Below are 12,312 nucleotides of genomic sequence, written 5' to 3' on the forward strand. Positions count from 1 at the left end.
TAGACCAGGCTGACCTTGAACTCACAGAGATCCACCTGCCTTTGCCTCCCAAGAGCTGGGATTAAAGGTGTGTGTCGCCACTGCCCAGCTTCCATTTTTTCTTAATTTCTCACTTTTAAATATTTTTTTTCCTAAAGCATGCCTTCTCTTTGTTTACTCCTACAGTTAATCCTCACTTTTATTAGATGGCAAACTTGATGGCCACCGTCCCTGTTGACTTCTGGTGGCTGCCGAGTTGCTAGCATCTTAGAGTACAACGGGGTCCAGAAAGATTCCGTTAGATTCAACATTCCTGTGAAGGAAGGAGAACAGAAGAAGGGGAGGGGGCTAGAGAGATAGTTCAGTGGTCAAGAGTCAAGAGAACTTACTGCTCTTTTAGAGGCCTGAAGTTCTCTTTCCAACACCCACAAGCGGTTGCTCATAAACAATTTCAACTCCATCCTCAAAAGAGCTCTGGCCTCTGTGGTCCACACAGCATGTACTCACATAGATCCACATAGATAGAAATATATACATGATTCAAAATAAAATAAATCCTTTGTTTTTAAGGAGGGGGTGCATTCTGAGGACCAGCCCTGTCCCCAGGCTCAGTGGGCCTCTCTGTGTCCCTCCGCCTGTTTTCCTGTCTATAACAATGGACTCTTGACTTGAGGATCTTGATTTTGAGTCTTCTCTGGGTGTTTTTCAGTGTCATAAAGGTAATTTTTCAAAAGCACACCAAAAATGAAAGTACAAATGCCTGTTTTTAATTGTCAAACCGTGTTTCAAAAACAGATATATTTTTATTTTATGTGTATGAGTGCCTGTGTGTATGTATATGCACATCACGTGTGCTGGTGTCCACAGAGGCCACAGAAAGGCATTGGAATCCCTGGAACTGGAGTTACAGAAGGTTGTGAGCTGTCCTGATAGCTGGCAACTGGACCTAGGTCCTCTGCAAGAGCAGCAAGTGCTCTTAACTACTGAGCCTTTACTCCACCCTGATGTGTTTTGTTCTGTTGGTTGTTGTTGCTTTATAATGGCTCCATTTGGAACCTGAAGAGATAGTTGTCAAAATAGACAAAGCCAGGGTTTGCCAAGGATGTTGAGAAAGGAAATCCATCACATGTGCTGATGGGTCTATACATTGAGCAGCAACTTTAGAAAAGTTTGCAAGTTTCCTTCGATTCCTAGATATGAATTTACTATATGGTCCATTTGATCATGAGTATTTTCACAGGATAAATAAAAACATATCCACTTACTCAATGACATATGTGCATATGTAAGAATGGTCATTACAACTTTATTTACATTACTGAAAAAAAAAACTAGAACCATCAAAATGTCCATCAGCAAGGACTGAAGAGATGGCTCAGCAGTTAAGCACACTGACTGCTCTTCCAGAGGACCTGGGTTCAATTCCCAGCACCTATAAGGCAGCTAACATGTTACTGTCTGTAACCCCAATATCCAACATCCTTACACAGACATACATGCACGCAAAACACCAATGCAAATAAAATAAAAATAAATGTGCTTTTTAAAAAAATGTCCATCAGCTAATGAACGGAAGTGCTAAAACTAGATTATTGTGTGCTTTTAATCCCAGAACTCAGGAGGCAGAGGCAAGTGGACCTCTGTAAATTCAAGGCCAGCCTGGTCTACAAAGCGAGACAGCTAGGACTATTACACAGAAAAACCCTGTCTTGAAAAACAAACAAGCAAACAAATAAAGAAATAAAACTAGATTGTGATGGTTGCACAACTCAGCACTTTTATTAAAACCTTTTAAAAATTTTAAAAGGGTATATATTAGCCGGAAGTTGGTAGTATTCCAGGTGGTGTTCCAGGACAGCCAGGCCTGTTACCCAGAGAAATGCTATCTCAAAAAACAAACACACAACAACAACAGCAAAAAGGCACATATAATATGAAAATTATGCCTCATAAATTATGTTTTAAAGCATTGCTAGTGGGTGTTTAATGATAATTCTGAAAGCTTCAACAGCTACCACAGGAAAATAGAAAAAGAAATGACCAGCTGACGTGCAGGTAATGCCCAGTGCTCCTGGGAAAGGGGGAGAATGTTAAGCCTTAAGGGGGAAAGAGAATGTTAAACCTTTTTGGAGCCTGTTCTGGAACTAGCTCTGTAGACCAGGCTGGCCTTGAACTCACAGAGATCCGCCTACCTCTGCCTTCCAAGTGCTGAGATTAAAGGTGTGAGCCACCCCTGCCCAGCAAATGCTAAGCCTTTTCCAGGAGAGTAATGTCGGAACATCCACATCCACAGGCAAGCTTTGTGAGGAGACAAATATGGTACAATTACTTCCTGCATAGCTTCTAGAGGGTCCCCAGGGACTGACCTCTCATCTGTCTGACAGCTTTTTGTGGATGCAGAGGTGAGGCAGAAAGAAGGCTCCACAAGCCCAGTGTTCGTGTCCACCAGCTCAGCCGGGTGATAGAACAGCCTGTTACCATGAAGTGAAAACGACCTTGAAGGTGCAGCCCGTAAAAATGTCACTGTGAAAGTCAGGGGGTCTCAGCATTCAAGGGGCTGGAGGGTCATTAATTCAAACAATCTAGACTACAGACAGTGAGAAACTGTCAAAAGAGAAGGGAGGAGCCGGGCGGTGGTGGCGCACGCCTTTAATCCCAGCACTCGGGAGGCAGAGGCAGGCGGATCTCTGTGAGTTCGAGACCAGCCTGGAACTACAAGAGCTAGTTCCAGGACAGGCTCCAAAACCACAGAGAAACCCTGTCTTGAAAAAAAAAAAAAGAGAGAAGGGAGGGAGGGAAGGAAGGAGGGAAGGAAGGAGGGAAGAAGGGGGATTGGTGACTCACATCTGGAACCTTGGCACTCTAGAGGCAAACTGCTATGAGATTGAGGCCAGCCTGGGATGCAGAGCGAGTTCTGGACCAATAAGGACCACAGAGTGAGACCCTGTCTCAGAAATCAATAAACAAACAAAACCCCAAAACCCAACCAAATGAAAGAAGGATTCTGCAGCAACAGAAAGTTGCAGTGTCCACTGCACATTTTCCATCTCCTCCCAACCTCCGTGCAGGAGTCTACATCTGAACCCAAGTGCACAGACCCACAGTGGATGCAGGGAGTGCTTTGGACGCCGAGGCTTGCCCTTCCTGCTGGTCTTCACTGTGATGCAGCCGTGCGTGGCAGCCTTATGGACACTGCTCCAGACAGGTGCAGTTGGCCCTCTGCACGAATCCACCCACGGATGTGGCATTGGTCAGCGTCAGAATGATACCTGTCGGGAGCTCTTTCCCGGTGGCAAGGTTTGCCACTTCTCTGGGGGCCAGTGCCCGATCCCAGATGGCCAAGCCAGATATGCTCCCCACAAAGGCCTCAGAGCTGTCAAACTGACCCCCCATGGTGTCTTGTTCCTGACCCAGCACAAGGGACCCTCCAGGAGGGATCTCGTAGCCCTCTCTGAAGTGGGCACCAGTAGCTACTATCCTTCGGTCTATGTGGAGCCAGTACCTGCCCTCCATGGATGTCCAGATGATACAAACATGGTGCCACTGGCCGTCCAGGAGTGGACGCAGGGACAGTTCCCTGAAGACCGGGTCGCCGATCACAAAGTGGATAGAGCCAGGGACCAGGGTGTCTCGGCCATGGAGTACTAGCTTGTTGTCATTGTCTTTGGTGGCATAGGAAAGGAGGGTGCCCAGGTGGCCGGAGGCCATGCGAACCCAACTGCAGAAGGACAGAGCTCGTAACGGTACGAGGAACCCCGGGCTAAGAAAAATCACATTTTCAGTGGAGGCGTTGGGGAAAATCAGCACTGGGCCCATGCTGCAAACTGGAAACAGAGGCAAGAGAGTTATCCCCGAGCCTGAGGCAGTTCAGAAGTATCCTGCTGCAGGCCTGGCCCTGGCTCTCACCTACATCACCCAGGGTCTTTGGAGAGCTTACACCCCCTCCTCTACTCACAATCTGAGCGCTTCTGCTCCACAGGTAAGGACTGAGGATAACTTCTAGAGGAGTGGATGGATCCCCTGTGTGTGACCCAGCGGACTGTCTAGGAGGCACCTCAAAACCAAGGGAGCCTCTGTCTGATGTGTGACCCAGCGGACTCTTTAGGAGGCACCTCAAAATCAAGGGAGCCTCTGTCTGATGTGTGACCCAGCGGACTCTTTAGGAGGCACCTCAAAATCAAGGGAGCCTCTGTCTGAGCTCCCAGAGCAGCTGTAACTCCACTACAAGGCTATCCTCTCTTGGAGGTCATAAACTTGAAACTGGTTTCACAGGGTTCCAGACACAGCTTCCCCCTGAGGCTCAGAGGCGCTACCTCATTCTGTTTGGAACTGGTAGGCGTCCTCCCTGCAGGCCTTGGCTCCTGGCTCTGCCCAGTTCCACACCACATCCTCCTAAGCTCTGCCTCTGTCCTCAAGTGACCTCCAACTCTGACTCCCCTGCCTTTCTCTCTAGCCTCTGATGACTGTTATCAGCCAAAGAATCTAGGATGATTCTATAGAAAATAAATCCTTGGGGTCCATTTTCAGTGCGAGTTGCCTTTAGAACTCATCCATGAATCACAGATAAGCAGGAGGCACTGGGTCCCTCTTCCCTCTAGAGGCAGGTACCTGGGCACTCCTCGGTTGATATTTATTTATTTATTTATTTATTTATTTATTTATTTATTTATTTTGTATACAATATTCTTTCTGCGTGTATGCCTGAAGACCAGAAGAGGGCACCAGAGCTCATTACAGATGGCTGTGAGCCACCATGTGGCTGCTGGGAATTGACCTTTGGAAGAGCAGGCAATGCTCTTAACCGCTGAGCCATCTCTCCAGCCCTCCACAGTTGATCTTTAAATTGAGAAATCTGCTGTGTGACTGAGCCTGGTATCAGTAAGGAGGAGAGTGTCACAAACCAGCAGGATTTGGGGTAGGGACTGTCCTAGACTAGTAGAGAACATTGCGCCTCCCCGAAGAACTCAAGCAGTGAGATTTTAGGAGGCAAGGAAATGATTAAGAATATAAAAGTCACTACTTCGTGCCAGATTAGGACTGTAAAAGTCACCAGCCATTTCTGCCCGGTTTTTTAAGCTCCTGATGGGCTCCTGCACAACCACAAACTAAACTGTTTCACTTTTGCTTCTCTGAGACCCCAGGATTCTTACTATGCTTCACACAGTTCCTCATCTTGAGGCTCCTGATTCAATCACTTCAGAAGAGGTCCTTCTGCCGTGTGTCCTGACCTGCTGGGGACCGGCAAGTAGCAAGGCTGGGCCATTCTCTCTTCTAGTGTTGGGCATATAGCCCTTGTGGGGGAGCTTTTTTTGGGTGACAGGGGTGGGAAATGACATCATAACCTCAGGTATTGCTAGGGAAGCCTGGAATTGGGTAGGGAGGTGACAAGCTTGTGACACTTACTGTTTCCGGGTCCTTGGTGGGTCTCTGGTGGAGCTGCTTGGTGGCTGCTTGGGGCTTGGAACTTCTGTGTCTTCTGGACACGGACAGTGAAGTCTTGGGGGGAACTCCCACGGTGGAGTGAAGCCCTGGATGTCTGGCTCTTTCTCCTCAGTTGTAAGGAACCTGGGCCTCGCTGAGCAAGCTGAGTGGGGGTCAGGTCTGTAGTCAGCTCCAGAGCCGCAGCACCAGGGGAGGCCCTTTGCATCTGTCCCTCGAGAGCAGCAAGCCTGGCCTCCTGGCTGTGGACTTGTTGTGTCAGGCTGGCTAGCGCATCCTGCAGGGCCCTAAGGCCCAGGGTCAGGTTTGCTGTAGCCTCTCTCTGTGCCTTCTGCTCCCTTTCCTCCTCTACCCACTGCCTGCTGTTTGTGCTCAGGGAGAGGTTCAAGGCTTGAAGCTGGGCATCCACCTTCTTGCTCCTGCGCTGGCTCTTCGTAAACCAAGTTTTTAGGTGGGCCACATCCTCTTGTATGGCGGCTTGAGACTGGTTCACCGCTAGGGCTATGGCCTGGCTCTCTTCCACCAGGCTCTGGAAGCGGGCATCCACATTGTAGTACACATTATAGTTGTTAGCAATGTCCTGCAGGTGTGTTAAGGTCACCTGTTGGAATCTCTGAAACTGTAAAGAGATCACAGCTATCATGGGGTTCGGGTGAAGCTATCTTAAGTATTCTTCAGAAGCAGGTATTCTGCATGTAGCAATGGCCTTGGTTATAGATTAACCAATTTCATCTTTGTCCCCATGCTAGGACGTGTGGGGGGATTCTCATGACTAATCCCAAAGGGCCAGGTACAAAGGGGGTGACTGTCCTCAGGTGCCACAGCTGCATGGTGTAAGATGTGGGCTCCAGACTCAGGCCCTGGCAGCCATCTTCCCTCTGGAAGACCACAGAGCCAGTTTTCTCACTGCCATGGTCCCCAGGGTTACTCCTACCATCTTAGGGGACTGAAGATGGGCTGTTGGTATGAGTGCATCTAAAAATATTTTAGTTCTAGGCTGGTTTCATTTACAGAGCAAGTTTCAGAACAGCCAGAACTACATGGAGAAATCCTGTCCTGAAAAACAAACAAACAAACAAACTCCAAATTTTTAGATGTATTTATTTATTTAATTAATTTTATGTGTATGAGTGTTTTACCTGCATGTATGTATTTATGTGCACTAGGTACGTAGTCAATGCCTTTGGAGACCTCCGGAGCTGGAGTTATGGATGACTGTGAACCATCATGTGGGCGCTGAGAATGATCCTGGGTCTTCTGGAAGCAGTTAGTGCTCTTAATTGCTGAGCTGTCTCTCCAGTTACAAGTGCCTTTGTTTATTATTTATTTGTGTTTTTGCAGTTCTGGGAACCGAATCTAGGATTTTGCTCATTCTAGGCAAGGCAACAGCACTCTGCCATTGAGCAACCTTAGCCTTTCAGAATTTGGGTGTGTGTGTGTTGGTTTTTTTCAAGATGATGTTTCTCTGTGTAATGGCCCTGGTTGTACTGAAACTCTATTTGTAGACCAGGCTGGCCTTGAACTCACAGAGACCTGCCTGCCCCTGCCTTCTGAATGCTGGGGTTAAAAGAGTGTGCCACCACTCCCTGCGCCTTTTCTGGTTTTTTGCTTGTTTGTTTTGAAACAGAGCCTCACTCAGTAGCCCAGACTGGCTTAGAACGTATTACATCACTCAGGCTAGCCTCAAACTCACAGAAGCTCTTACTCGGATCTTCTGGGCACTGGGATTGTGGGAAATTATCGTGCCTGACTTTATCAACATCAGTATAGAAAGTGCTTGGGCAGGGGCACTGCCTACAGATCCCAAGTGGAATCCTTGGGTAGGGCATATGTCCTGCTCTGAGGTAGACCAGTGCTCTCATAGCCCCCACACCTCTGGACACTGCCTTGTACCGTTGCTACCCAGGCCTCTCCATCTGGGCTTCCTATAGAGCGCTTTAAATTTCCTGCATCTTCCCAAACGCATTGTCTAGTTGGACTTTAGAGCAGAGCTTAGCAAATGCTTACCTGATTTCCAAAAACAGGTGAGATTATCGTCAGCTTCCAGCAAGGATAGCGAACCAACTGCTGTGTCCAGTGAACACAGATAGCAGCTCTCTGTGTAACATCCATCCGCTACACGCTACTGGCTTTATATAACCAACTGCTGTGTCCAGTGAACACAGATAGCAGCTCTCTGTGTAACATCCATCCGCTACACGCTACTGGCTTTATATAACCAACTGCCCAAGTGTACTTCACCTACCTGCTCTTCTAGTCGACGGAGCCTCTCAAAAAATGGTTTTCTTTGCCTAACTGGGTCAGCTTCCTGCAACAGAGTTCCCCGTGCATATATGGACACAAAAATAAGAAGGAAAGACAGGGTCTTCTTCAAGCAGCCCATGCTGGGAGACAGAGACACAGGGTCTGAGGTTGGTCCCTCGAGTCTGTCTCATACAGCTCACCCCTTGAAGGTTTTTCTCTTTCTGTCCTGGCTGAGCATCCGGTTCTTCCTGCCATCTTAATGAAAGGCATCTGCCTTCAGTCCAATGGGCTCTGAGAACCCAAGGTTCCCAGGGAAACAAGGTTCAAACAGGCACAAACAGTTTCTTTGGATAAGCGAATGTGCTCGAGGCTTTGTCTGTCTGGCTCAGAGGCAGACAGGAGCTGATAATGACTCTAACAGGAGCACCTAGATTACAGTTCCCACCGAGAAGTTGAAGCAGGATGGGGGTTGAATGTGACCAGGAAATTCTCAAAGCCAGGCCTGGTCTGGTGCCCAGCATCCCAACCTCGCACAGCCGTGTCCCATGAGTTCCCTTCTCATTCCCTTGGAAAGGAAATCCCTCTTGGTAATGCGCTGCGTTTCTCTTGAACTTATGTTTTTCTGCTAGAATGGGATACCTTAAAATTAGCTATTGTTTTTTTTCCAGGGAAAGGGTCTTGCTGGTCTTAACTCCTGGGTTAAGTGATCCACCACAGTCTCAGTTAGGACTACAGGCATGTGATCTCTCTCTCTCTCTCTCTCTCTCTCTCTCTCTCTCTCTCTCTCTCTCTTCTCTCTCTCTCTCTCTCTCCACACACACACACACACACACACACACACCCCACAAATTGCACACATTTTGAATTAATGTGATATTTCAATAAATGTATTATATGTGATGTTGAAATCAAGCTAAACATACCTGACTTTTCCTGACTGGCTTTTGGTTATAGGCTTTGCAGGGGGATTAATGATGCCCCTGAGGAGAAAAACCCAAGGTCTGACCCTGGGACCTGTGAAGATAGCCTTATGGGGAAAAAACATCTAGGCATATCTTAAGAAGGGGTTACCCTGGGTACCCATATAGCCCTGCACTCAACAACAAGTGTCCTGATAGAGACAGAGAGGAGCAGACACCATGGAGAAGGCCCAGTGAGGATGATGTCAGAGCTGAGAACAAAGCTGTTGCACGCCTGGAGCCCTAGAAGCCAGGGAAGACACAAGCCTTAGCAGCAGCTTTTGAGGTAGCATGCCACCTTGGTTTCAGACTTTTAGCCTCCAAAGATGAGAGAAGATAATGTTCTGCTGTTTGAAGAACCCTAGTTTATAGTAATAAAATAACTCAGGAAGCTGTTCCCCACAAAAGCACCCAGCACTTCCGAGATGAAGTGAACCAGACTGCCATACCAGGGGACGGACCACCAACGCAAAGGCGCCTTCGGTCATGCATCAGAACAGCGCAGGTGGAGAAACCCCGGAGGCATCCAGGGGGAGAAACTGTGGAGGTGACTGAGACACCTCCCCGGGGACGCTGACCCTCTTAACATTTGTGCTTGGCCAAATGACTAAAACAATCAGAAAAAGATGAGCTAGTACAGTTAGCTTACGTAAACACAGCAGGAGCAGAGAGTAAAGACATTTTCAGGTATGCAGAGGCTTGGGAACTACATCGCCGCACCCTGCTGTTCTTGGGAAGCTGCTGGATGGTGCACTTCAGGAGAATGGGTGGATAAAGGAACAAAGAAGTTGTAGTTTAGGGATAGAGTCCCAGAATGGGCTCTTACTGGGGTTATCACACTTCACCCTCAAGCCCTGGCTCTCTCCTGAAACGCCGGCCTCCAGCCCCAGCTCTCTCCGAAGATGCTGGCCTCCAGCCTCTCTGACCCCCCCCCACTGTTTCACAGGGGGTTCCAAAGACTGTATTGGTGGTGGCTCCTTACCCCCTGCTCTCTGGGCTGACCCCTGCTCGTGCTGACCTTTATGATTTATTTATGTATTCATTCTGTGTATTTACTCACATGTGCATGTGTAGAGGCCAAACATTTAAGTCACATGCCTTCCTCCATGGCGCTCCATCCTATTCTTCTTGAAACAGAGTCTCTCGCTAAACTGTGGACCTACTGTTTGACTAGACTGGCTGGACAGCGAGTTCCCTACACCCCTGCCCTGATGCTGGGGTTACAGACAGTTGTACAGAGACTGCCCTCCAAACCACTCTGTCACCGTCAACCTGGGCTGCTTTCATGGCTGGGCTCAATGACCGTTGGTGCTACCTCACAGAGGAAGGGCAACCAGTTGTATGTAATTCTGCCAGTGCACACGGGGTCTCAGAGAAAGGATAGAATATATAGGCCAGGAAGAATTAGGGGAGAGGTTCCATCTACACAGGAGTCAACATCATGATGAGTGCCAACCTTCCACTATGGCTGCTTTAAGGGCATCCATGCTCTTGCCTGTAACCCCCTCAGCCACTGCTCTGTAAGGAAGCCTAATAAACTCACTGAATCCCCGGAGCTGACTCTGGTGGAACTGCACCTCAGTTTATTGACGGGACTGTAGAAGGAAGGGGTAGGTGTGGTCTGCATCTCCTCCAGGGAGGAATCTTGGAATACAGATGCACACCTCTTCACTTGGCTTTTACGTGGATGCCGGGGATTTGAACTCAGAGCCTCATGTTTGTACATTATGTACTTTGCCTAGTAAACCATCTCCCCAGCTCCCAGGACTAGCCCTTTTATTTTTTTTTATTTTTTTTAATGATTTATTTAACTTTATGTGCATTGGTGTGAAGGTGTCAGACCCCCTGCAACTGGATCTTCAGACAGTTGTGAGCTGCCATGTGGGTACTGGGAATTGAACCCAGGTCGTCTGGAAGAGCAGTCAGTGCTCTTAACCACTGAGCCATTTCTCCAGCCCAGGACTAGCCCTTTTAAAATTTGTTTTCTTTACATTTATTAGTGTGTGTGTGTGTGTCTGTAAGTGCTATGGAGCACTTGTGAAGGTCAGAGGACAACTTACAACTTCCAGGACTCAGTTTCTCTCTCTCTTTTTCTTATTTATTTATGGAGACATGGTTTCTCTGTGTATCCTGGACAGGCTGCCTGGAACTCATAGAATCTGTCTGCTGTCTCCTGAGTGCTGGGATTAAAGGTGTGCACCTCCACCACTGGGCCACATTTCTTATCATATGCACTCTGGTACTCATTTTCTGTAAGTAAGCAAAGATATCGGGGTGCTGAGGCAACATGACCCCTTAGTTAGCAGCTGTTGAATTCCGTTGTTGTCCTCGATGCTTTGAGCAGAAGGATTGTCAGTCACCAGCCCACTGCACCGCCCTTATGTGAGTGAGCACTGACTATCCAGAAAGCTCTGTTAGGGCCTTGAGAAAACCACAAGGTTGCTTCTGATTACTTCAGCTCGGGAAGATACAGTCTTGGAGCTTTTTGAAAGTTTGAACCAGGCTTTTACCACAAGGCTGAATGAATTCTCGGGGAACCTGCAACCATTTCACCAAGTTGAGAAGGGAAATCCGTCCCCTGGTGGCCAGCGGAGGAACTGCTGAGCCTGGTGCACAGGTTGTGTTTGGAGGAAGCGCCCCTTTTAGGCTTTGAAAGCAGCTACTCAGGTTCACCTTGGGAGAGACGATCCTGCGCTGCCTCCCTTTCTGTGGTAGATTTAGGTTCAGCAAACGTCTTCTCCTGAGACTTTGCTTACGTACCATCATCCATGTGGGTTGAGCTGGTATCCTGAAGAAAGAAGCAGCAGAAAGGCAGTAGGCAGGCCAAGCTGCAAATGGGGCAGGACAGCCAGTTTTGTGACAGCTGCAGAAGCGGTAGCTGAGGCATCAAGAGGGAGCAGAGGACTGAGACTGAACGAGGAGAGACGACTAAACCAGACGAGAAGCTGCAGCCGTGGATGCCCGAAGAGCTCCAAAGAGCCAAGAGGTCTCAAAACGAGGCCAAGAATCGGAACACTGCTGTCAAAAAAATAAAAGAGTTAAGGTCTACAAAAAACCGTAAAGCTGTCAAAAGTCCCCACAATAATAGCCCAGGCCTGCATGGTGGAAGCTACACTAGCCACAGGAAAGGGCCGAGACACCCCAAACAAGAGCTAAAACACTTTTAGGGTTAAGGTACCCAATGCTTCCAGGCCCCTAGCCTGTCACCCCTCACTGAGGGAAATAAAAGGTAGACTTGAAGACCTTCTCTTTGAAGCTAAGTACAAGGAGAACCCTAAGAGAAACATACATAGATCCCCCTGGGGAGGGGAAACAGAAAGATCTCCTGAGAAAATTGGGAGCATGGGGTGGGGGGAAGGAAGGCAGAAAGGGAGGAGTGGAGAGGGGAGAGGGGAGAAGGAGAGGAGAACTTGCAGGAACAGGATGGTTGAGATGGGGGAAGGACAGAGACGGAGAGCAAGAAAAGAGATAACTTGATTGAGGGAGCCATTATGGGGCTAGATATTCCCAGGAATCCACAAGGATGACCCCAGCTAAGATCCTAAGCAATAGTGGAGAGGGGACCTGAATTGGCCTTCTCAGTTGTCTGATTCATGACTGTCTTAAATGTCATCATAGAACCTATATCCAGCAACTAATGGAAACAGAGGCACTGGACTGAGCTCCCAAAGTCCAGCTGAAGAGTGGGAGG

At 48.3% G+C, this 12,312-nt stretch overlaps 1 protein-coding gene across 2 annotated transcripts; it reads right to left on the reverse strand.

The window, feature by feature from the left end:
* Positions 1–1,734: 1,734 nt before the first annotated feature.
* On the reverse strand, positions 1,735–7,930 carry Ptx4 (pentraxin 4). Of its 2 annotated transcripts, none has more exons than XM_075989684.1 (3): positions 7,664–7,930; positions 5,383–6,037; positions 1,735–3,803 (listed from the first exon to the last, which is right to left on the reverse strand). In XM_075989684.1, exons 1-3 carry the CDS (start codon positions 7,799–7,801, stop codon positions 3,163–3,165), a joined length of 1,434 nt encoding a protein of 477 aa, XP_075845799.1. In that variant the 5' UTR covers positions 7,802–7,930; the 3' UTR covers positions 1,735–3,162. The 2 variants fall into 2 exon arrangements, with proteins under 2 accessions (XP_075845799.1, XP_075845800.1); XM_075989685.1 differs by having other exon boundaries at positions 2,888–3,803; positions 5,383–5,947; positions 7,664–7,801.
* Between the last annotated feature and the right edge of the window lie 4,382 nt (positions 7,931–12,312).

Source organism: Microtus pennsylvanicus, chromosome 11 (genome assembly GCF_037038515.1).
Source record: "Microtus pennsylvanicus isolate mMicPen1 chromosome 11, mMicPen1.hap1, whole genome shotgun sequence".
Taxonomy (NCBI): Eukaryota; Metazoa; Chordata; class Mammalia; order Rodentia; family Cricetidae; genus Microtus; species Microtus pennsylvanicus.